Raw genomic sequence first — 26,184 nt, forward strand, 5'->3', positions numbered from 1 at the left:
TGTCTCGCCAGAGTGGTACATGCTCTGGTTATCTCCCGCTTGGACTACTGCAATGTGCTCTACGTGGGGCTACCTTTGAAGGTGACCCGGAAACTACAAATAATCCAGAATGCGGCAGCTAGACTGGTGACTGGGAGCGGCCGCCGAGACCATATAACACCGGTCTTGAAAGACCTACATTGGCTCCCAGTACGTTTCCGAGCACAATTCAAAGTGTTGGTGCTGACCTTTAAAGCCCTAAACGGCCTCGGTCCAGTATATCTGAAGGAGCGTCTCCTCCCCCATCGTTCAGCCCGGACACTGAGGTCTAGCTCTGAGGGCCGTCTGGCGGTTCCCTCACTGCGAGAGTCCAAGTTACAGGGAACCAGGCAGAGGGCCTTCTCGGTAGTGGCGCCCGCCCTGTGGAACGCCCTCCCATCAGATGTCAAAGCGATAAACAACTACCTGACATTCAGAAGACATCTGAAGGCAGCCCTGTTCAGGGAAGTTTTTAACATGTGACATTTTTGTGTATTTTTCATCTTTGTTGGAAGCCGCCCAGAGTGGCTGGAGAAACCCAGCCAGATGGGCGGGGTACAAATAGTAAATTATTATTATTATTATTATTATTATTATTATTATTATTATTATTCTGATCGGCAAGTCCTAGGCTCTGTGGTTTAACCCACAGCGCCACCCACGTCCCAGAATTTGGCATTAGATTCAAGTAAATATGGTATTTTCTGGCTTAGTTGTACCAGAGACAAAACTGGTGTTCATACAACACTCTTCACACATTCAATGAACATGTGAGGTGGGAAGAGAAATCCTGTGTGCTAGCCAGGCCTTCTCCACCTTGATGCAACTTTTGATGTGCCCTGGGTGCCCAAACATTCAGCATTAGTAAGAACGGGGCCCTATGTACAGTAGATTCTTCTGTATGTGTATAGCATTCCTCTACCTGACTGGGAATTTAAGCTAATCACAGTTGTTCAGTTATACAAGTTAGGTCAAGAGGGACAGAGTTGCAATAATGCCAAATGTGTAGCTGCTGGGGAGAGCACGATCAGATGTCACAGTGGTACAAGAAGGGCATGCCCAGGAAATGTGTTCTCACTGCCCTCTCACATATTCATTGAACACAAAAAGGGGTGCTATGGGTGCTCCTGAGGAATATTCAGACGTGGTTTGAAACATACACTTCTTTAAATGGTTCTGGATATTTGAATGGCATTATTCTCCGTTCTAACACTTAAAAACTTTGTGGTGGTGTTGCACATGAAAATTATCTCATTTTCTAAGTTTGGTAAGCATATTATTTTGATAGTGAATCTTTTGCCATGAGTCATTTATTAACAGTTATAATGACCAGGCAATGAAAGAATCTGAATGTTTTATTTCAAACTTGCGGAGTATAACTAGCTGAGCAAGCGAGAATAAGCTCACCTGCTTTACATTCCACTTATAGGCTTGCTTGTTTGTGAGGAAATAACTGGATTGAGTAATCAAATATCTCATTGAAATTTGGTAAACACATTCAGGACACAATTCTACATTTTAGGTTCAAGTGCAAATTCACCTGCCCTCCCAATACCTATTTTCAGAGAAAAGGAAATTACAAATTGTATCACACTGAAAATGTATTTGCATGGATCTACCTCAGTTAAGGTTAGTGTACAGAATACTATCTTTCAGGTTTAAACCTGTGCTTAACATCCACACTCTTGTTTTCAAGGAGAGATAAAAAGCCGCAAAACACCCTGCAAGGTGAGATCTCCTGTGGACACTGAGCTATCAGAATATAAATTTCTGTGTATGCCCGCCATAATTTTCCATTTAAAATTGGAATGTTAGCTTGAGCCCTGCACCTCTTTTTAAAGGGAGTGTGAAAGATGCAAAATACATTGTTGTGGGATTACCTGGGACATCTCCGAGCATTGTGTTTTTACTAGCAAAGATCTTCAGTAAATAAGATGGAATGTACTGTAGTCACTCATGCAATTAGGGGATAGAAATGTGTATATAGTTACCGAGTCTCTATAAGACTCACTTTTTCTCTCCTAAAAAGTAAGGGGAAATGTGTGTGCGTCTTATGGAGCGAATGCAGGCTGTGCAGCTATCCCAGAAGCCAGAACAGCAAGAGGGATTGCTGCTTTCACTGTGCAGCGATCCCTCTTGCTGTTCTGGCTTCTGAGATTCAGAATATTTTTTTTCTTGTTTTCCTCCTCCAAAAACTAGGTGCGTCTTGTGGTCTGGTGCGTCTTATAGAGCGAAAAATACGGTATCTTTAAAAGCACATTCCATCAGTCTCACCAGCCCAGAGCTGAAGGGTAACGAATCCTTACTCTGTCCTGAAGGGGAGCGTGGGCAAAGTGACACATTTAAGACATCATTTGCCCTCTCTCTTTCAAATGACAGGGCACCACCCATCTAATAAAGGGATGTCAGTTCAAATTATTAAGTGATCTGTCTTTGCCTTCCTTCCCACCACACCCACCTTTTGCCAGCTGAGGAATTTGTTCCTCATCAAGTTGCATAAATATCTTGCTCTCTCCTCAATCTAGCTGTACATTCCTTGTTGTAAAGAGCTGGGCAGTTTTGGGGTGAAAGAGGGACCATCTGGAGTGATTTCCTCCGGTATTTCAGTCCCCATAATCCCTTCTGGGACTTGGCATCATACAATTGAATGGGCAGCTTATTTAATTTTAAGACACATGGGTTACTTTTGCTTTGTATTTCAAGGGTGGTGGTTGCTGTATGTTGTCACTAGATCCCAGACATCCATCTCCATCCATCTGTCTATCATCTATCTATCTATCTATCTATCTATCTATCTATCTATCTATCTTTCCATCCTAGGCAACTGGGGCTGCTCACATTATTTATTGTTTATTAAATTGATTGGACTTGTCACAGGCAACTCACAGTATGTTTACAAAAAATGTGGACATCAAAGGGAAAGGGGCAACGTGTGTGAAGGTGTGTGATGTTGGGGTCAAGAGTGCCTTCCCACTCCATTGTGCCAGTGGTTTCCTTACACATTGGAACTGTATGAAAAGGACTTGCATCTCATTGGTTACCACAAGAAGATGCCCCACATTTTAACTGCATTATACTCACATATACTTATATTAATACAAAGCCTGAAATTAATACTTTTGCCCTAGCTTTTCCCAAATAAAACTTAGGGCAATGTGCATTGTCTCCCACAATTTATGCACATAGCACTGTGAGGCAGGAACTTAGGCACATCAGAAGAGCCCTACTGGATTTGGTCAAGGACCCAACTAGTCGAGGACCCAGTTCCCACAGTGGCCAATCACATGCCTCTGGCAAACCTGCAAGCTAAGTTAATGTGAGAGTTAAGCTGTGTGCAGAGGTTGCCTCCACGCAAAAATTAAATATATGGAGAGGAAGCAGGACTGACCCCACCATCAAGACTGCAAGGGATGCCTACCTGCTTACAGGTCTATACACAAAGCCGAGCCACGTAATTTGGAACCCTGAATGCGGAAGATTCCAGATCATGACTTTCAAGACTTCAAATGGAGGTCTGGGGGTGGGCCAGTGGGGGGAGGAGGAGAAGGCAACATCAAGAGAGACAGCAGACACAGTCTGTTCCTTCTCCATTCCTTTAACATGCAACTTCTGAAGGCTTTCATGTCTGGCTCAAGGTCACCCACTGAGTTTCACTGCTGAGCAGGGAGCTGAATCCGGGTCTTCCCAGTCTGTGTCCAATATTACCACCCTTATACCCTAGCATGATTTATCTTTCATTCCTCAGAAGAGAATACATGGGATTTAAGTTTTCAGAGATGATGATAGATAGATAGATGATAGATAGATATTCAAGTTTCTCACAAGTATTATTCAGAAGAACAAAGTCTCTGCGGCTTCCTGGTCACTCAACATCTCACTCAGGTCCTAGAAAGCCCTGGTGCTTCTCGTGTTTAATCGTATGCTATCAGAACATGAAGTTTCAAGAGAAAAAGAAGAAAGCTCCACCAATTAACTGAAATGGGCAAAGGAGACGGATGATAAGATCAAACTAATGAATACGCTATGCTGTTTGTTTTTCCACAGCCATAAAAGGGTAACAAAGCTGATGCCCATCTGGAAGCAGGAAAACGAGAAAAATCAAACGGAATTAAGTAAATCAAGTTGGAGGCTCAGCGTTTCTGAATGGTCGAGAGCATCCGAAATCCAAATGTTTAGCTTACTTAGTACAAAAACAACCACATCCTCTGGGCCATTCTCTGCTAGCTGCATACCCAAGGCTATTTTGGGACATTGTTTTCATTGCCATATTTGACCCGCTCTTTTCCATTACATTATGTCAGGTTTCAGCCAGATAATAAGATGAAGGGGGGGTGGGGAACCAAATCAGAAGACAGTTCACTGAATGATCAGATTATTCTATCAGGAGCTCTGGCCAAAATCTGTAGATGTAAAACGCTAGATAAAGTGATTGCCTTTCTGCTAGCATTTAGCACGACTTCATTTAAAATAAAATAATAATAATAATAATAATGCGACTTCCCTTGTTTCGGGATTGTTTTTCATCTTGAAAGCAGGGGGAAACTGTCCAGAGATTTGTTTTTATACTTTGTTTCAGGCAGTTGAAAAAAGTTTACAGGCTTTCCTCATTTTCTGCATCACAAGAACAATGTAAGCATGCATAATAGAATGCAAATTTATTACTTGTTGAAGGACTGTAAATTAATGATCCAATAATGCTAGAGAGCTCTGGCAGAGTTTGGAGCACTTTAAATTAGCCTCCAATGTGGCTTTCTCTGGGAGTCCAACTTTCAATAATAGCTACTCGACACTGATTTGGGAACGTATGATTAATAATGTGAGTTTCTTATTTTTGGTACAGGCTTATTCCTATTTTTGGTACACAGTAAGCACTGAATTGGAGAGAAGGGAGATTTCCTCTGAGAGGAACTGAATGTGAACTGTAGCAGTGTGAATGACGATTGTATGAATAGGTAGTGACAAAGGAATGGAGCTAAATCTGATCCAAGAGAATAAAGCTATGCACAACAGCAATTAGGTTTAATCTTTTGTTTAAAAAAAATCAGGAAAACCTTTGGAAAAGTTCTGCATAAGAATGGGGCCACATCAGATAAGCTGGTTCATTTAAGGTATGTGACAAAGGGACAGTTAATGCAATTTGCATGCTAAAACGTTGACCTTTTCCAGTTTATTTATTCAGCTGTGAGCATCAAGTGGGAAAGTGAATAAGCTCTGGAATAATGAGTGTGTTAGCCATGTATTCAATACACATGGTCAAAACATCATAGGAGGAGGAATCCTCCTGGTTCTTGGGCAATGCATTTCTCCTGAAATGCAAGACTTGCTGCTATCTTTGTAAAAGCTCTTAAAAGGAAAACACACCTCTTTGGATAGATGGAGAGGTAATCCACACTGAACGAACAACAGCTTCCTTATTCTCCCCACAAACACACCCACCCACCCTTCTGGTTGATTTCATCCCATTGATTTTATCATTTATCCTAGGCACTATTAATAAACTTAACAAATACAGAATATTACACAATAGCCTTCCTAAAAGAGATTCTTAACTTTGTGCAAGTGTCAACTCTACCCTACTTGAATTGGGTAGAATTGTGACTCTTCTGCCAGAAATAGAATTTTCCTTTATAATGAGAAAGTGCATCCAAAAATCCTATTGCTCTATTAGTGGAGCTGTCATGTCATTTGGAAAAATGCATTATACATCCAGAAACAATTTCACTGGAACAGATACATGCATACTGACTTAATTTACCTTTTTGTTACATACTCTCTCTCTCTCTCTCTCTCTCTCTCTCTCACACACACACACACACACACACACAAAGTTCCTTTTTATGCACCATACCACCTGCATTTTTACTTATGTATGCAAAAATATGTTCAGCTAAAGCAGCTACTTGATAGAGAGCAATGAGAAGCAAAGCGATCCCCCCCCAAAAAAAGTCAGCTTTGCACTTTGATGTCTAAACTTTAGCATACGTCAGCTTGTTTTTGAAGGATGCAAAACATATACTGAAATCAATGGCTTTGCTTCAAGAAGACACAATGCCCGCCTACATACATTTCTAATGAAAATGAGAAAATTTGGGATTTTGGCAAACTGTGCAAAGCCGATGCTTCAAATGCCAGCAAACTCTTTTGAGAGTAACGAAAGGCTGTTGCATTTCTTTTAAGTCTGTCTCAGTGCAACCCTCATGCATGACTTAGGCAGAAGTAAGTCCCACTGAGTTCAATGGGGCTTACTGCCAGGTAACTGGATATAGGATTGCAGCCTCAATGAGGATTACCTGCTCGTTCTAAAACAGGTCAGTTCACTATTTGCTAATGATGTCTTGCATCTCCCTAGGAAACCTTAATCTAGCCGTTGTTAAACTCTCCGATGGATGCCAGCCTTTTTGAAACTTAAAACATTCCACAGTTTGAATCCTCTTTTTTCTATTTAGCCTTCTGTCTGATTCAAAAGAATCTGCATCGTTCTCTTCTATTCATCGTTCTGTTCTCTTCTACCTGCTACCCTCCGTATTAAAAGCATTTTGTCCACTCACCTCACTCATGATTGTTTGGAAATGACAGTTCACAGATTTTCCACTTCCTCAGAACAAGGCTACTGTTCCAAGCTCTTCACACACTGTTTCTAGCTTTTCTCTTAAAAGGGACTGCCCAGTGGCATCATGGCTCTACTAAACCAATAAGAAGCATTCACCTGCTCAACCAGCTTTCAGCAGGCATTTGAGGACACGAGGAGCCACCTAATGGTGAGAACGGGTAAAGGCAGAGAAGTTCTACTTGGAAAAGCCATGTTTATAAGGAGAAAATGAAAAAAGGTAAAGGTACCCCTGACCATTAGGTCCAGTCGCAGACGACTCTGGGGTTGCGGCACTGAGGGAGCCAGCATTTGTCTGCAGACAGCTTCTGGGTCATGTGGCCAGCAGGACTAAGCTGCTTCTGGTGAACCAGAGCAGCGCACGAAAACACCATTTACCTTCCCACTGGAGTGGTACCTATTTATCTACTTGCACTTTGACATGCTTTTGAACTGCTAGGTGGGCAGGAGCTGAGACCAAGCAACGGGAGCTCACCCCATCGCGGGGATTCGAACTGCCGACCTTCTGATCGGCAAGTCCTAGGCTCAGTGGTTTAGACCACAGTGCCACCCGTGTCAAAGTTCTACTTGGAAAAGCCATATTTATAAAGAGAAAAAGAAAAGCTCGCCACAAAAGGCAAGGGAAAAGAGAGGGGTAGGTGAATGCACTGCATGACAGAGCTCTTCTTCCTGATGGTGACACAAATAAAAATAATAACAAGCCTAAAGGTCATGGCAGCGAATGAGCCTCCAGGTCACCAACCAAAAATCGCTCCCCTTTTCTTGGTAGAACCTTCAATGCCTTTAACCCCTGCAGAAATCCTTCAGGTGATACTCTCCTCTCACCCCTGCACTTCACACTGAGAAGACTTCCGCTGTGGCTCAGTGGCGTAGCGTGGGTTGTCAGCACCCGGGGCAAGGCAAGTAATTTGCGCCCCCTAACCCGTGGATTTGCGCCCCCTAACCCGTGGATTTGCCCTAACCCCAGATGTTGCGCCCGGTGCGGCCGGCCCCCCCTGCACCCCCCACGCTACACCACTGCTGTGGCTTGTCTGCAGCTACATTACAGGGGGAGGCAGCCTTGCTGCACTGTTCCTTTTTTAAAAGAGGAGAAGTCTGGTAAGAGTGCACACTCCAGAGCAGTAAAAAGGGGACCAGACACCTTTCAAAGCACAAAATCAACTAAAAAGATGAGATTGGTTAACATGTAAAGAACTTGCAACCAAACACAGGAATGTGATATCTTCAGACAGCTTTCAGGGCCTACCACTGCACTGCCTGCCGTAGCCTGAAACCCCAGCCATGTTTTTTATTTTTAAATTTATGTCTAGATTTATATATATTACCACTCTTCATCAAAAGATCTCAGGGCAGCTCGCAAGATAAAAAGACAAGATAAAAGCACAAATAAATAGTTAAACCAGAAGCAACAAAACAATAGGCCCCCACAAACACCTTTAAAAGGCTGCAGAATATTAATCAGCCAAAGGTCTGGTTGAAGAGGAATGTTTTTGCCTGGCACCTAAAGATATGTAACGAAGGCGCCAGACAAACCTGCCTGGAAAGAACATTCCACAAACAGGGAGCCCCTGCAAAAAAGGCCCTGTTCTCATGTTGCCACCCTCCAGACCTCTCATGGAGAAAGGTCTCAGATGATAAATGGAGAGTCCGGGTTGGATCGTGTGGGGAGAGGCAGACCTGAGAGTCTCTGGTCCTACAATACAGAGGCATAGTGCATAAAGCCCAAATTGCACGTGTTGCCTTTGTGCATTCACCTGCTCATGCCCCTTGGCAGGCATCAATGTTCCATGAATGGACACTGGGGTTGGGGCTAGTGCAGTGATGCCAGGGTGAGGCCAAGAGGGGGTCACACAAAAGAACTTACGGAGTCTTGGTCTTGCCTTTCCCCACCATGATTAAGGTGGGCTGTCTGCCTTGGGTTTCTTCCAAGTGCTGTTTGTATTGTTACTAGTTTATAAGGTTACTTACCTGGCCTTCACCTAAGGTCCCAGGGCGGCTTACAGCTGCAGAATCTACAATGATAAAAAGAAAAGAAAATCAATACAACTGCAGCACACAGAAAACGGCTCCAATGCACATCCATGCATTTAAATCTCTATTAGACGATGTGGAGAGTCGTGGAGAATCCCGCACACTGTACCCAGCTAAGGGTGCTGACCTCACAGAGCTACAATTCCCATCACCCTTAGCAAACTACAGTTCCCAGGTCTCTCCCTGGCTGTTAAAGTGGTCAAATGTATGGTGTGGATGTGACCCATGTGGAATAGAGGAGTATAAAGAGGTGGGTCCCAGAAAACAAATAGCACAGTGACCCACCTCCAGCCCTCACAAGAGATGTGGGCAACTGCAGGAGTGAGAAGGAGTGGGCTGGGAAAACCTTCATCCCATGAACTTCCTTCCATTCCCCTAAATCTCAGGTGTCGTGTCTGTCCTGAGCCCATTTCCATACTCTTCCGCTCTTCACCACTTTGCCCTCTGGTTTGCCACCCTACCCAAAATCGCTCTCTAGCACTGCTACCAGAACAAGGACATTTTGCACTCCAGAGCTTCACTATCTTCCTGGCAAGGTCCTGTAATGAGAAACAGATGTTTCGCTGAGAGAGCAGTTTAGAGATTCAGCATCATGGAGGTAATTGGACATGGCCACTATTGACTTGGGTCAAAGTGAAAATGATTTAATAGCTGGAGCGGATATCTCTCCCCCCCCCCCCGGTCACTCTGAACACTCTTTAAATTAAAACCAACCTAATTTGTGAATCTTAGCATGATGTATTGAGAGCTAAATGTGTGTTCAATCTTTGAGTAATTATGAACTTTTTTAAGAATGTTATCTCATCATTGTGTATGAACAAAATTGACAAGGCTCCTCTCTCTATCAGAAGGAGTGCTTACTTTTACACACACACACACACACACACACACACACACATGCCATGCTCATTCTTGGCCCTCTAACTGCCCAGTTTGTGCCTGGTTAGTTGCACTTCTTAGTTGCGCACTGCACTGAATGAACGCCAGTTGCTAGGAATCAGAAATGGGAGGAGCCCTGCTGCACTTAGGTCATCCTGCTCATGAGCTTCCCATCAGCACCTAGCTGGCCCCTATGAGAACAAGGCTCTTATGATGTGAAAACCTGGGTAGATATGAGAATCCCACCCAAATTTAGAGTCATGTTTGGAGCCAGCGATTGAGTAGAAACTAGTTCCCTAATGCCCATTCCATCAATTGCAACAGGATAGCACTTTCCTGTCATCATCATAGCTACTAGTTAAAAACAGGGGCAGATGTTTCATTGATCCAAACAAGCAAATGCCATTTGAAATCAGAGCTTACCAGCTGAGGCCCTAGCTGGGCTCATGTGTTTGAGACTGCTGTGTAGTTGTTGGCCAGCATGCAATACTTATCCAACTCCCTTTCACTGATGTTTTGCAGAAAGTGAGGAGAACGTTTTCTAGGAATTGTTAAAAAATTCAGTGGTAATGCTTTGTGTTCTTCCACCTGTACAGCCAGTTGCCCTAGTTACCAGAAACAGCCAAGGAAAGTTCTGAAATGAGCCCATAATAGCTTTGTGGGGCATTAGCTTATTATTGATAGGAAGGATAATATCTTAGGGCCTGCCGGGGCTTGAAGAGAGTGCTAGTCTTTTTTTAATCCAGACTGTTTTCAATAGTATGTTGAGGTCAATTGGGTCCCTAGTTCCTACAGAGAAAAAAATAATGAGATTTGCAGGTTGACATTCTCTTGGCACACATGTATGCTTGTAACCACAGATTATCACTCTCCATAACTGTGACACCATATGCAATGAGGATAAAATACTCAACACATTTGCTAGAGCAAGGATAGGCAATGGAGTTCCTCCAGATATTGGGCTCCAGCTCCCATCAGCCCTAGCAAGCACAGTGAATGGTCAGGGGTGATGGGAATTGTACTCCAACAATAGGGGCAGTCACTCAGTCACTCTTATTCTATAGCAGGTGTGGGGAACCTTTGGCCCTCCAGATATTGCTAAACCACAACTTCCATCAGTCCCATAAAGCATTGTCAATGACAACATCTGGAAGGCCAAAAGTCCCATAGAGGATGTACTAGAGGATGTTGTTGGCATCTGTCTAACTCTAACTCAAGATAAAATGGAGTGTGCCTCTGGGGGTGAAGTCAAACCACCAGATTAGCAGCACTGAAGTGACCTCCCCGAGGCACAAGCCTGAGCAGTGTGTGTGTGGAGGTCCTGGGCTGCCCAGATGACAAGACCCTACTCTCAGCCTTGCTGATGCTGTCCAAATGAAAACACTTGGCACCAGCTTGGCTGCAGTGGTTGCTAGGAGGAGGCATACTAGGTGCCGCCCAACCATTTTGGGGACTCCAGTCCAGATTTGTGTAGGTTTTACTCCTTATCCTTTTCTTCTCCCAAAGATATTCTGCAAGGCAGTGGAGGTTTAGGATCAGAGTTTTCCTTCTCCTGGATGGACTACCTTCCCAGGTTGACAAGCCCCATCTGCCCCTCACTTCCCTCTACAGCATATGCAGAAACCGCCTTCTTGACCCTTGGACCCACAATTAGTCTCATCCACTCAATTCTCTAGCTCCTGTCTTTGAATGCAGGGGAATGCCAGGATAAGCCTTCTTAAATATTCTAGGGACTTACTTCCAAGTAAACAGGCGTAGGTTTGCACTGTTAGGGAAGAATTCAACAGTGTGCTTTTACTATTGTTCCATCCATGTAAGCATTTCTACCTTCCGGACAAGAACTATCTGCCTTCTCCTCCCCCACAGGCTGTTCTGAGGGTTCTCCAGACCCACAAAAGCCAAATTGGGGGACATGGGGGGGGAGCTTCATTGCACTAATGGGGCTCAAAACAGAGGCTTTGTTTTGCTGCAGAAATCTAACAAGTGTTGCTTTCTCCATCACTGCATCTCCTCTATAAAAGAGAAGGGCACAATCTTAAACCAACTGGACCAGATAATGTCTCAGTACCTTAGACTGTCCATGTTTATGAAGTAAGAAATTGTGTAACTCCAGTGAGGCTTATTTCCATTAAGTATTGTTACACATGCCTCAGTTTGCTGAGTTGTGAGAACTTTTTTTTTTTAATATATAATATTTATTAAGGTTTTACAAAAAACAAAGGCTTACAGAATAAAGAAAAAGCATAAAAAAGAAAGAAATAAGAAAAAATACAAAAATACATAGAGAAGAAAAAAGAGAAAGAAAAGAAAAAATACAAGATACAAAAAACAAGTAGATAAGAAAAAATTAAAAACAAATCCATTTTTTGATATCTTTAGGCTCATTTGCTTGTTTCCTTGACCTCCTCACACCTCCCCTTTTTGTATTCCCATTTACATAATCAATTCAGCAAATCCTTACCCTCTTTCCTTTATCTTAACTCTATATCTTAACATATTATAGCTATATTTTTTCATCCATTATCAATCCATTTTTTCATATTCTTATTAACCTTGTTGCTAATGCCACTTAATTTCAATCCAGCATCATTTTAACATTCATTAATTTTACAATATTTCTGCAAATAGTCTTTAAATTTCTTCCAATCTTCTTCCACCAACTCTTCTCCCTGGTCTCGGATTCTGCCAGTCATTTCCGCCAATTCCATATAGTCCATCACCTTCATCTGCCACTCTTCCAGGGTGGGTAAATCTTGTGTCTTCCAATACTTTGCAATAAGTATTCTTGCTGCTGTTGTTGCATACATAAAGAAAGTTCTATCCTTCTTTGGCACCAATTGGCCGACTATGCCCAGGAGAAAGGCCTCTGGTTTCTTCAAGAAGGTATATTTAAATACCTTTTTCATTTCATTATAGATCATCTCCCAGAAAGCCTTAATCTTTGGGCACGTCCACCAAAGGTGAAAGAATGTACCTTCATTTTCTTTACATTTCCAACATTTATTATCGGGCAGATGATATATTTTTGCAAGCTTGACTGGTGTCATGTACCACCTGTATATCATTTTCATAATATTCTCTCTTAAGGCATTGCATGCCGTAAATTTCATACCAGTGGTCCACAACTGTTCCCAGTCAGCAAACATAATGTTATGTCCAACATCTTGTGCCCATTTAATCATAGCAGATTTAACCGTTTCATCCTGCGTGTTCCATTTTAACAGCAAGTTATACATTCTTGAAAGTATCTTAGTTTTGGGATCTAACAGTTCTGTTTCCAATTTTGATTTTTCCACCTGGAAGCCAATTTTTTTGTCCAAATTATAGGCCTCTCTTATTTGATAATAATGAAGCCAATCTCGCACTTTATCTTTTAATTTCTCAAAACTCTGCAATTTCAATTTGTCTCCTTCTTGTTCCAGAATTTCCCAATATTTCGGCCATTTGGCCTCCATATTGAGCTTTTTCTGAGCCTTTGCTTCCATCGGTGACAACCACCTTTGGGTTTTATTTTCAAGTAGGTCCTTATATCTTATCCAGACATTGAACAATGCTTTCCTGACAATATGGTTTTTAAATGCTTTATGTGCTTTAACCTTGTTGTACCACAAATATGCATGCCACCCAAAAACGTTATTAAAACCTTCTAAGTCCAAAATGTCTGTGTTCACAAGAAGCAGCCAATCTTTCAACCAGCAGAATGCTGCTGATTCATAGTAAAGTTTAAGGTCTGGCAGGGCAAATCCACCTCTTTCCTTTGCATCAGTTAATATTTTAAATTTTATTCTGGGCTTCTTGCCCTGCCAGACAAATCTAGAAATATCTCTCTGCCACTTCTTGAAACAATCCATTTTGTCCAAAATTTGCAGTGATTGAAACAAAAATAACATTCTTGGCAATACATTCATCTTTATAAAAGCAATTCGACCCAACAAGGAAAGCTTCAAATTTGACCATATTTCTAAGTCCTTTTTCACTTCTGACCAACATTTCTCATAGTTATCTTTAAATAAGTTTAAGTTCTTAGCAGTCATATTAACCCCCAGGTATTTTACTTTCTTAACCAATGTTAAACCTGTCTCCTTCTGAAACCTCTCTTTCTCAATCGGTGTTAAATTTTTCTCAAGAACTTTAGTTTTTAACTTGTTCAGCTTGAATCCTGCCACATGACCAAATTCTTGAATCAGTTCTAATACTCTTTTAGTACTAGATTCTGGCTCCTGTAACGTCAAAACTAAGTCATCTGCGAAAGCTTTCAGTTTGTATTGTTTGGCTCCGACCTGTATACCTTTAATCAGATGGTCCCTTCTAATCATATTTAGCAAAACCTCCAGGACCGAAATAAACAGCAATGGGGAAATTGGGCAGTCTTGTCGTGTCCCTTTCTCTATCTTGAATTCCTCTGTCACCACATTGTTAACAATTAGTTTAGCCTTTTGTTCTGAGTAAATTGCACTTATACCATTTTCAAACCCTTGACCAACCCCCATCCCCTGGAGATTTTTCTTCAGAAATTCCAAGAAATATTGTCAAAGGCTTTCTCCGCATCTACGAAAATTAAAACTGCTTTAGTATTGATATTCACTTGCAACTTCTCCAAAATGTTAATTATATTCCTCGTGTTGTCAGACAAGTGTCTACCTGGGAGAAAGCCGGCTTGGTCCTTATGTATCTCTTCCACTAATACTTTTTTAAATCTATTAGCCAAAATATCAGCAAATATTTTATAATCCACATTGAGCAGGGATATGGGGCGGTAGTTCTTAAGTTGTGTCTTTTCAGAGTCAGTTTTCGGTATAAGCGTAATATAGGCTTCCTTCCACGACTCTGGCGCTTTTTTCCCCTCCAAAATTTCATTACAGACCTCCTTTAGTGGTTGAATTATCCAATCTTTCAAGGATCTATAATATTTTGAGGTTAGGCCATCCGGCCCTGGAGATTTGCCCAACTGCATATTCTGAATGGCACCTTCTACCTCCTGTTCTGTAATTTTATGGTTCAGCATTATCTTATTTTCTTGAGAGATTTTTTGTAATCCATTTGTTTTTTAAAATTGGTCTATATCAAACTCTTTCTGTGGCCCTTGCGTGTATAACTGTTTAAAATACCTCTGGAAGCATTTTCTAATTTCCACTGGATTCTGAATGTTCTTTCCTTCCACATCCAAGTTAGTAATAGTGTTGAGCTTTTGTCTTTTTTTCATTTGCCAAGCTAGCAATTTTCACATTTATTAGCCGATTCAAATGTCCTTTGTCTCATTTGTTTGATTTTCCATTCAATTTCCTGATTCATCATCTTCATATATTGCACTTGGTATAACTTTATATCTCTCAGAATCTCTTGTGACTTTGGTTTCGCTCTCAGTTTCTTCTCACCCTCTTTTATTTTTTCCAAAATTTTATCTTTTTTCTCATTTTGGGCTCTCTTCTTTATTGCATTCTGTTGAATCAGAAACCCCCTCATAACTGCTTTACTTGCGTCCCAGATTATTCTTTTTTCAATAGTGGTGTTCAAATTTATCTCAAAATAGTCTCTCAAGGTTTTTTGGGCCTTCTTAGTAACCTCTTGATCTCTGAACAAGGTGTCATTCATCCTCCATCTGAAGGAACCAGTTGGTGTTAATTTCATCTCCATTTTCACAGCATTATGGTCGGAGCAAATTTTTGGGCAAATTTCCACTTTTCGAGTCTTAGGTGCCAGTCCTCTAGTTATCCAGATTTGGTCAATTCTTGTCCATGTCATTTTGGCTTCAGAAAAGGTTCCCTCTCTACCCAAGGGGTTCTTAGTTCTCCAAATGTCAATCAAGTCCATATTGTCAGTCAATTCAAAAAAGGTTTTTGGTAGTCTGCCATCTTTGGTAACTACCTGTCTCTGCGACTTGTCCATGTTTGTAGATACCACTCCGTTCATATCTCCCATCATAATGATGTTGTAGTCCATATAGTCTAACAATGTCTCATGCAACTTCTTAAAAAATTCAGATTTCCCCTCATTTGGTGCATAAACTCCTATCAAAAATTTTTCTCCTTGTGTTTGAATTTCGATTGCCACAAATCTTCCTTGATCATCTTTAAAAACGAATTTCGGTGATAGGCTCTCTTTTGCATAAATAACTACTCCTCTCTTTTTAACCTTGTCCGATGAAATAAACTCTTGACCCAATCTTTTATTAATCAATACTTTCCTGTGTAGCCTTATCACATGTGTTTCCTGTAAACAAATCAAGTCCAATTGTTCCTTTTTCAATAAATGAAAGACTTTCCTCCTTTTCTCTGGGGAGTTAAATCCATGAATGTTCCAACTTAATAGTTGCAGAGACATGGTGTATTTATTTTACTTTCCTCCAACTGCTCCCAATAATTCCTCTTGTTCCAACGGTGGTATCACTTTGTCTAGCTTGTCCAATCCCAAAGGTGGTGGTACTATGTCTAGTACTCCTGGTTTTAAGGCTCTTAGCTCTTCTACAGCTTCTTTTTGCAGGCCTTCTCCGTGTTCTCTCAAAAAAATTTCTTTATCTTCCACTGATCTTATTTTAAACTTTTTCCCTTTAAAAGTAAAGGATAGGCCTTGGGGGAATTCCCACCTAAAAATGGTTCTATTTCCTCTCAACAGGGCCACCAAATCTCCGTAATTAGACCTAAGGTCCAAAAGATGTTTCGGAATGTCCTTAAATATCTCCACTCTTGATTCATTTATTTCCAGGGTCTTCTGGAAGTGCAGACTCAGTATTTTGTCTCTCTCCTCTTTTGATCGGAGGGTAATCAAACAGTCTCTCGACCTGTTCTTTCTCCCTCCTCTTCCAAGTCTAAAGGCACTTACTATCTTAAAGTCTTGCTTATCATCCAAATTCCAAAAGTCTGCAAATTCCTGTGTAAGAAAATCACTTAGGCTGTCTTTTTCAAGTTCAGGTACTGCCCTGATCCTCAGATTAGTCTGTTTCTCCCTCAGTTCAATCATAGACAAAAGCGACTGATGGTCCCCAAGCTGTTTGCATATCGGTGTTATCTTTTCCTCTACAGCCACTGCTTTTTCCCTTGCTTCCTCAGCTGTCTTTCGATTAGAAGTAGATTCTTGCAGCAGTTTTTCAATGGATTCTGTATTGAAATTCACCTTCTGCCCCAGGTTGTTAATGCTAGTAGTATTTTGGTCAATTTTAGTTGTTGCTTCAGTAACTTGTTTACTTAATTTTCCCAATGTTTCATAAATTTTATTTAGTACTGAAGTAAATCCCTCTTCAGAGGTCATTCCTTTTGACCCAGCTTGTACAGGATCTTCCCCCTGTGGTGCAGGAGGGCCGGATGCAGATGGTCTACGCTGCTGGGATACTGCACTGGTCTGCTGCAATCTGACCTTGCCCAATCTTGTTATTTTTTCATCCATCACACTTTGTCTGAGAATCAAGGTCAGTCCCACGGCCAAAGCTTGTTTTGCAGTGGAAATTCCCAAGCTAGTTGAAAATGGAAAATTCCCCAACTGGTTGTAACAATTTCATGTTCCTCTAGGGGGACACAGTAGCAGTCAATAATATTGTAATAGAGTATCTTTCCAACTTTTCCAAAGTCCCCCTTCAACAAAATAGGCAACAGTTTCAAGTCCAAAGAAGCCCTTCAACAAGTATCTCCCTTGCAGAGTTAACTGTCAAAAAGTTACATTGTCCATAAATAGTGCGACTCTCAGTACAGCAGTTCTAATAATCCTGGCAATCCGTTCCCAAGGATTAAGTGGTGGTCTTTATTCCCTTTTCTCTCCTTCTTTTCTTTTTTTGCAGGCAAAAAATTACTTTCCCCTCTTCCCTCCCCTCTCCTGCAATTCAGGGAGGGAATTCTTTTGTTTTGACGTTCGGATTTGAGACTTTTAAACGCGATTATCCAGGTCTTAGCTTAAACAGTCTTTGCTTTGATCTGTATACAGAAAGCGGAAGGCAGACTTCCTGTTTACGCCTTCCCGCTTCAGTGCCAAATTAGTCCCTTTTTTCCCTTTAATCCCCAATCTTTAAGCTTCACCTACTCACGGGTAGTTGTTTAGTAGCCGAATTGTCACAGGAAAAAGGTCAGCGCTCTCCGGCAACAGCTGCGCGGCTTCACTCCACGGAAAGAGCAATTGACTCTCAGCACCGCGCCACACTCCCCCGTTACGCTCCGGAGCCCCTCGTGGGGTTCCCTCGCGAATTGGGGGGTGCTGAAGGTGCCCGCCGAGTCCCACGGTCACAGGCTTCACCTGCCTGTGATTTCCAAAAGGGTCCCTGCTTCGCCGTAGCGGCAAGACCCGATTTCCGCGGAGCTACTCCCTCCAGTCTAGAGGGAATCCGCCATTGCCGATGGCGCCGCCTCCGGAAGTCTCGCTGAGTTATAAGAACTTAGAGCCACAGTGTGCACCCAAGTTCTGTTTCCTTGGAATGAGGTCTGTTGACACTTGTGGTGTTTTTGTCATATATAGTTTTATTTACATTGCTAAACTCCAAGAAATGTCCCATATTCACATATGGTTAGAATTGTGCTGTTTTTAATTATTCAGTCTTTTCTCCCTTGCTGTCCCTTATCCCTGGAAGGGACTCATTTCATTTTTCATTTTTATAGTGCCTTTTTGTATTACTGTACTACTCATTGTGGTTTACCATCCAGAGAAATGTCAAAAAACACAACCAAAATCACATTTGTTTCCCTACAGCAATTCAAAATCTAATTAAAAGCAAAGTAAGAAATTCAAGAGTGCGTTTCACACACTACAAGATAATTACACCCCCCTCAATTACAAGAAATTAAGAATTAGAAACAACCAAAACATCAACATCTATTTAAAAGACACAATACACAAATTACCAGATGCAAAAAGAACAACTGAGAGGTAGATCACAGCGGAATAGCCATGCCACTCAAAACCATTCGCATTCTGAGAACATGGCACCATTCATTCCATGGATACCAGGCCAAGATGATGTTGAGTTAGCATTGTAGATATTGGGGCCAGAGCATCCGTTTCCCCAGGCTCTTTCCCCAGGCACTCCACCACAGAGGTAAAAGGTAAAAGTAAAGGACCCCTGGACAGTTAAGTCCAGTCAAAGGTGGCTATGGGGTGTGGTGCTCATCTCACTTCAGGCTGAGGGAGCCAGCGTTTGTCCACAGACAGCTTTCTGGGTCGTGTGATAGCATGACTAAACTGCTTTTGGCCGTGACGGAAACCAGAGTGCACAGAAACGCCATTTACCTTCCTGCCTCAGCAGTACCTATTTTATCTATTTGCACTGGTATGCTTTCAAACTGCTAGATTGGCAGTAGCTGGAACAAAGCAATGGGAGCACATCCCGTTAGGCAGATTCGAACCCTGACCTTCCGATTGGCAAGCCTAAGAGGCTCAGTGGTTTAGACCACAACGCCACCTGCCGCATAGAACACCTGCATGATACCCCATATTTCTCTTCCTCCAAATCTGCCTTCAAAACCACCTAATTGTGAAGCCTTTGACATAAAACTTTAGTCATCCACTGTGCTTCCTCTCTCTTTGTCAAATTCTAGACTGTAATATTTTTCTTTTACTCTTCAAAGTCTCATTCATGTTGACAGTGCTACATAGTGATGTATATATATATATAGAGAGAGAGAGATGATATAGATATAGATATATTTCTACAAATTAGTTAAGGAGGAAAAATATTAGTTTTAGAAGAATAACACTACTGTTAAGCAGGTTTACAAATTGCCCACAAATTTTATGTAAGGCTGTAATAAAAACATATACTTCTGGATTGTTAAAGATGTTGTGCAGACTGATTAACTCTCCTGAATGACAATGTTAAATTAGACAGTCATTTAAATGTTAATTCCAACTCTCCCGTAGATATAAAGGCAATTAAATTGTACACAAGTCAGTAAGTAGTCTATAATTGGAAGTTGACAGAGTATAAATTAAAGTATTATTGGAAATGGAAAAGCACATTAATTGAATTGATGATATGAAGACTGAGTCAAATAGTATCCTGTTTGGTTCAGGGCCAGTTTCCTTGACCATTTAAGAGAGCTGTCATGTGGTGCAGTTCTTGCTGGGCTATACCACTTCAAACGGAACTGTGAATATTAAAAACTGCTGCTTATATAAAATCAGTAATGCGTTAGGAAATGTCTGGAGCACACCCATCCCCCATCAGGGCACATGATTGGTAGTTTAGTTCATTATTGGCAAAGCACTTGATTACATCAAGAATCACATGCACCACTCCTGCTAAATAGCTAGCTAGGCATTTCCTAAACACACACACACACACACACACACACAGAGAGAGAGAGAGAGAGAGAGAGAGAGAGAGAGAGAGAGAGAGAGAGAGAAGCCTTAGGAAATACCTTCCATGACTGTAATTCTTTTAAGCAAAACATGATACAAAGATGCTTGCTGTATTTATTAAGAGAACAAGCAGCGTGCACAAATTGCTTCTGCAAAATTAAGTTTTCCCAGGTACAATGGTTTTTTCATGATGCATGAAATCTGGACAGAAAATAAACTAAACAAAGTGACCACATTTTGTATCAGATTATATGTGCAGAGACGAAATAATTGAATGGTCTGCTATTGCATTTTCCTGCCCAGTCATAAAAACTAGCTCAGTCTTAAACATAATTCTAAATTGAGGGGAGGGGAGGAAAAAATAAAAACTTCAGAGAGAGTGAGAGGGATTTGAGAAAATTAGTTTCCAGGAAAAGGAGCAGGATGGGATGGGATGGGGGTTAGCATAGATATATTTTTCAAAAACAGCCTTAATTATACTGTGTATGTTGTAATTACAGGCTTTAATTTGTTCCTTGAAAGTAAGGGATTTAGCAAAGTAATTGGGCAGCCACATTTATCTGTTAATTTGCTTGAATAAAATTTAATGATTCAGAAATAAAAATACAGTTTCAGGAGCAGAAAGCACTTAAATGCAAACTCCACTTGGCCACTGTGCCTCTTACTTGCAAATAAGATCCACTAAATTCAATTGGGCTTACACACAGACAAACATGCATAGGAATACAGTCTCAGAAATATTTCCTATGTAAGCCTGACAATGGAATCATTTACAGTGATACCTTGTGTTACAAACACCTCAGGTTACAAATGCTTCACGTTACAAACTCCACTAACCTGGAAGAGTTACCTCGAGTTGAGAACTTTGCCCCAGAATGAGAACGGAAATCGTGTGCCGGTGGCACAGCGGCAGCAAGAGGCCCCATTAGCGAAAGCACGCCTCTAATTAAGAACAGTTTCAGGTTAAGAATGGACCTCCGGAACGAATTAAGTTCGTAACTAGATGTACCACTGTATATAGCTACTCAGAATTTCCTACTATGTGTATAGTAGCAGTGGGGAACCCCAAAAAACAATAGGCTACATGCATGTCATACATTTAAAGCACATGACTTCCCCCAAAGAATCCTGGGAACTGTGGTTTGTTAAGGGTGCTAAGAATTATAGCTCTGAGAGGGGTCAACTACAGTTCCCAGAATCTTTGGGAAGTGTACTTTAAATGTGTGGTTTGTACACAACCACATTTCCTCGCAGAAAGCCATCTGATGGGCACCTGGCAGTGGTGGGCAAGGCCAGAGGCAAAAGTGGATGGAATAACAGATATACCTCTTACCTTTCTACCTAGACTATATTCCAGCTATAGAAAAGCCAGAGCTATCTATGCATACATGCCTCTTTGCATCCAGAGGCTGTATCACACTTCAAGGGCACATTTGAGCCAGGGAAATACACTCAAGAAGAGCATGGGCAGGACTGGAAAAAGAGGTGTGTGACCTGAGGAGATTCCTAAGGGCCAGATAGAAACTGGTATTTTTGGTGAGTCCCGTGATTAAAAAAAGAAAAGAACTATCATATAGAATTGGGGGAAGAGGAGACTCACTCTGAAACTCAAGTCTCCAGGTTGGCATAGCGATTTGCCTCTCCTGTGTGCACACATACCTTCAACCCTGACTTGGCATGAACAGCAGGGCTGCAGATTCAGTATGGATCATGTTATGCATCCCTTGGGTTGATGGAAGATGTTTGATGGCTATTTGGATTGTGGCCACAGACCAGGGTGCGCTGCTTTGCAACGTCCTTTTGGTGTAGTAGTGCTTCCTGCAGAAAACTGCTTGTCAGGAAAAGATTCCGTGGCACTTACCCATGGCAGCTAACTTTTTAATTAAAAGGTAATGAGACATATTAATTATCAGTTAACCATTTTCAATCTCCATGCCGACAAGGGAATTAACAGCTTCAGGGAAATCCTCCGCCATTATTTCTTTAAACTCTGAAAGGCTGAAGCTTAAAAGTACACCCTTTCCCCCAGCTCTCCCTGACTAACACTAGGAAAAGTCAAGGCAGAGAATAAACTCTTTGCTCTCATATATATATATATATATAGGGTGTTATTCTGGATTTCTAAAGCAAAGTATCCTGTAAACAAGTATAAATATGCATGCATATAAAAAAAGCATGCATATTTTAAGGCCTTAGAAAAATATGAGCCCTCATTAGATTATATTTAAGGAGGACTAGAACCTTGTGGGAAGTGAGAGCTGGACCATAAAGAAGGCTGATCGCCGAAGAATGGATGCTTTTGAATTATGGTGCTGGAGGAGACTCTTGAGAGTCCCATGGACTGCAAGAAGATCAAACCGATCCATTCTGAAGGAAATAAGCCCTGAGTGCTCACTGGAAAGACAGATCCTGCAGCTGAGGCTCCAGTACTTTGGCCACCTCATGAGAAGAGAAGACTCCCTGGAAAAGACCCTGATGTTGGGAAAGATTGAGGGCACAAGGAGAAGGGGACGACAGAGGACGAGATGGTTGGACAGTGTTCTCAAAGCTAAGAACATGCGTTTGACCAAGCTGTGGGAGGCAGTGGAAGACAGGAGTGCCTGGCTGTCGGACACGACTGAATGACTAAACAACAACAAGAACCTTGTGATTGCCCCCTATTGAGCACATAGTAATAGGAAAGCTGCCTTTTACTGAGTCAGACTCTTGGTCCATCTAGCTCAGTATTGTCTATATTGACTGGCAGTGGCTTCTTTGGGGTTTCAGGCAAGACTCTCTCTCCCAACCCAACCTGGAAATGCCATGGGTTGAACGTAAGACCTTCTGCATACAAGGCATATACCTTGCCCCAGTGCTATGGAGCTTCCCTGTGTCAGCATGTATGGAATTAAGGAGAAGGGGCTTCAATTGGAAGATGAGAATATATTGGAAGCAAAGGATACAACTAAGATTATCCAATTAAAATCTACAGAACTACTGTCAGGGGGTCCCTCCCATTTAGTCTGGATTTACCATTTTCATGGAAAATCCAATATGTCAAAAAAGAAAAACCTGTGGAAATGTTAAATCTGGATGAAATTTAGGGGGGTGAGAGTGGTGTTTTGATGGAGGTGATGCTGTGCAGATGCTGCAATAAATTGGCATGCATGAGCTGCTCAAGTTCCACAATAAACTGCCGTGTGGAAGCACCCCAGGACTGGCAATAGATCCCTGCTGCTTTAATATTATGTGCCATCCCTGGCAAAAAGATGAAGCCAGCTCCACATTCTTCTCCACTTCCATCCCACACAACATCTGTTGCCCTCAGTACATCGCAGCAAGGCTTCCTCTGATATAGTACCCAGGCTATGGTTCCCAGAATTACTGGTGCAGTACATGTTATATTCAGTAATGTTATATACTAACATTTATTTCAAAGTTCGTATTTGACCTTAAGAAACAAGCAAACAAACAAAAAAACTCCACATGACTGGGGGTGGGAGGCTGTAACAAACAAGTAAGGGCTCTCAGCTGAGAGACACCCCTTTAATAATCAACCACTTCTGTGTTCTTCCTAACTTTGAAACCAGATATTTAAGAGTAGCAGGATCTCCTGTTTTATATAGTTTGAATAGGAATGCACATTGTACGACCCAACCTTCCCCAACCTGGTGCCCCATAGATGTTCTGGAGTACAGTTTCCATCAGGTCTAACTAGCATGCCATGCTGCCTGGGGCTGATGGGAGTTGTGGTCCAAAGTATCTGGAGGGCACCGAGTTGGGGAACACCGGTGTGACTAATAGCTAGGGCTATGTGTGTGCTATACATTATTATATTTGGATTTGGATCACGAATTATAATGTTTACTCTGTGTATGTATATGTGTCTGTTTATTTCAATGGACATCTTCCAAGCGTCCAAAGGTCAGTGAAATTTAATCTCAGGCTCTCTTGAATATTTACTGTCTTGCCCCTTTATATTTAAAGTTTCAAGAGTTCAATCTTTAATGATGTTATGTAATAGTGTGTAGATGAAATCACCTGATAATCAATATGAGTGTTGAGTAACATACCGTTAACTCACAGAAGACTAGCAACTTGTTTACTTCTTTGCTGCCAGAGCATCCTGCTGTGAAAAATGGGAACCACCTGTATTATTTTACTCTTTCTCGGTGTGCTTCAGAGATATAGCATAACATAGTTATGCAGAATACCACCACAGGAGTAATGTGATTCTGGGCAGTACACACATGATTTTCAACAATCCACCTGCTGCTTTTGGCAATGATCCTTGTGCAATGGCATCTCCATTGACTTCAAAGGAGGCCACCGATCTGGGCACATATTCCTTTTTTCATGTGAATTTGTTTTCCCCCTCCTTTATATAATAGGGTGGGGGTCCCTCCACCTCCAGGAGCTTTGATTCCCAAACACTGCCTATGGGAAGAGAAATGTTTCATTGCCTATTGGTGTTTTTCTTCTCCTTTACCTGGATCACTGCTGGATCCATTTCTTGGGTTTAAGTTTAAGCAGCCTGTTCAGAAGAAACATGACTCAGAGAAAAGCATGAAATTTGGACTGTTCAGGGAAATGCTCTGTCTGGGGGCCTGAAAACAGCATTTTTCATCAAAAACTATCACAAGGAAATCCAACAACATAATTAAATGACATTGTCTATAAAACAATAAAAGAGATTAAATGTCAAAATCCACAGAATAGATTTCCATGATCAAATATTCTCTATTTGGGAGGGTGCCCTTCTCTATCTTTGTAAAATGCTGTTCTACTAGTCTGGAAATGCCAGTTGTAACCTAGGGGGGAGGCCTTGGTGGCTAAGGTCATGAAACTGAAAGAATGATAACCAATTTTATGACTTTAAATTATAGATTATACCAACTGACCTTTCAGTCAGCTCTTGGAACCCACATAAAATTTAACAGCTAGCAGGGGGGGGGGAATATTAGAAAACAAAGAAACTCTAGCAGCTTCCAGCCATTTGAGAAGTGTCTTTCTGAGGCAACAGGCAACATCACAAAAAGTGAGGTGAAAGAGCCATTGTTCTGGGCCCAGGAAACTATGTTTCCTTCCATCACAGAAGAAGACAAGTCTGCATGTAATATGCATATCCTTCATGTAATTATGAAAATTTCTGTCCTCTTTTACATGTAGGGCAGAGCACAAAAGGAAACCAGTGGCCAACACACATAAAATGTCTGACAGGCAGCATGGTAACAGGTGAAGGTTTTCCCGCAATTGTCTTTCCATACTAGAAAAGGTTTAACCTGTTGAACTGCTTTGAGATTTTCCCCCTTAAAAGCAGTATAGAAAATAATAATAATAATAATAATAATAATAATAATAATAATAATAGCTGCCACATAGCTGTTTAGGTACAAGCGCCCCATTTTCCACCAATGCCAACGCTAGACCATGCAAAGAATTCAAGTTTTGTACCTATATTGTAAAGCCATTTTGTAACAGTAAGCCTTTGACCTTTCTGTTTATCTTAGACTGGGAATTCTACATTCAGTGCAAGACCAGATATGGTGTTTCAGGTATTTCAGATGGGATGTGTGTGTGTTTGTGTATGAGAGGGAGGGAGGGAGGGAGGGAGATCTGACCAGATCCACATATACAAAATAGGTCAGTGTCTATATGCTTCTTGACACATGTACCAATGAAAGAAGAGTGGCAGGTGAAAATTATGGACTTTGTGGAACTGGCAAAGCTGACAGGAAAAATCTGGAACCAGCATGATCAAGTGTTCCAAAAAGACTGGACTAAATTTATATGATATTTGAAAGAACATTGTAAGCAATTAACATCACTAGTAGGGTTGTCTGAAGACTTGTAATGAGAAACTTTCTTCCTTTTTATATTTATTTAACTTTTGAGGAACTTTGTAATGAGTTTAATTAGAATTGGAAAATGTATAAAATTCTATGATATAAAGGTTAATTTTGAAAGCCATGAGGCAGGAGGGAAGGAAGTCAATAGGCTCTAAAGAGCCAGAGAGGTAAAGTGGATAATAATGATATGATTATATATTGTCAAATGGAAGATTAATTTTGTGTGTGTGTGTGTGTGTGTGTGTGTGTGTGCGCGCGCGCGCGTGTGCTTCTTGACACTCTAAAAGATTCATGAGACAGGACTTACCCTTGGCGATGCCTTGCTGCTTCTGTTGCTTGTCTTTGTCCATTTCAGTGAGACACTAATGGTCACTTTGCCCAAACCCTGTAAGGCTCACATCAGTGAAAAAAAGAGTGGCAACACTGCTTCTGCTCCCTCTATGTGGGAGAAGTCATGTTGCCCCCTGCTGCTGCCACCTTCTTCAACAAGAGACTGATCCATTGTGTTGCCATACTGATGCTGCCCTCCTGAAGTAGAGAGTAGGC

The 26,184-nt window shown here is 41.5% G+C and overlaps 1 protein-coding gene across 2 annotated transcripts in view; it reads right to left on the minus strand.

The window, feature by feature from the left end:
- PCP4 (Purkinje cell protein 4) overlaps nucleotides 1-26,142 on the minus strand; it is a 68,128-nt gene extending 41,986 nt beyond the window's left edge. Inside the window, exons 1-2 of one of the 2 annotated variants that reach the window (XM_083608825.1) lie at nucleotides 25,946-26,142; nucleotides 8,594-8,637 (exon numbers count right to left, since the gene is read on the minus strand). In XM_083608825.1, the coding sequence (XP_083464951.1) occupies nucleotides 8,594-8,637; nucleotides 25,946-25,988 (87 nt within the window). In that variant the 5' untranslated portion in view covers nucleotides 25,989-26,142. Of the gene's footprint in view, nucleotides 1-6,566; nucleotides 6,720-8,593; nucleotides 8,638-25,945 lie in introns of those variants that run through there. The other variant, XM_083608826.1, reaches the window with a different exon arrangement.
- Nucleotides 26,143-26,184: the final 42 nt, after the last annotated feature.

This window comes from Podarcis filfolensis (genome assembly GCF_964270895.1).
Source record: "Podarcis filfolensis genome assembly, chromosome: 4".
Classification (NCBI taxonomy): Eukaryota; Metazoa; Chordata; class Lepidosauria; order Squamata; family Lacertidae; genus Podarcis; species Podarcis filfolensis.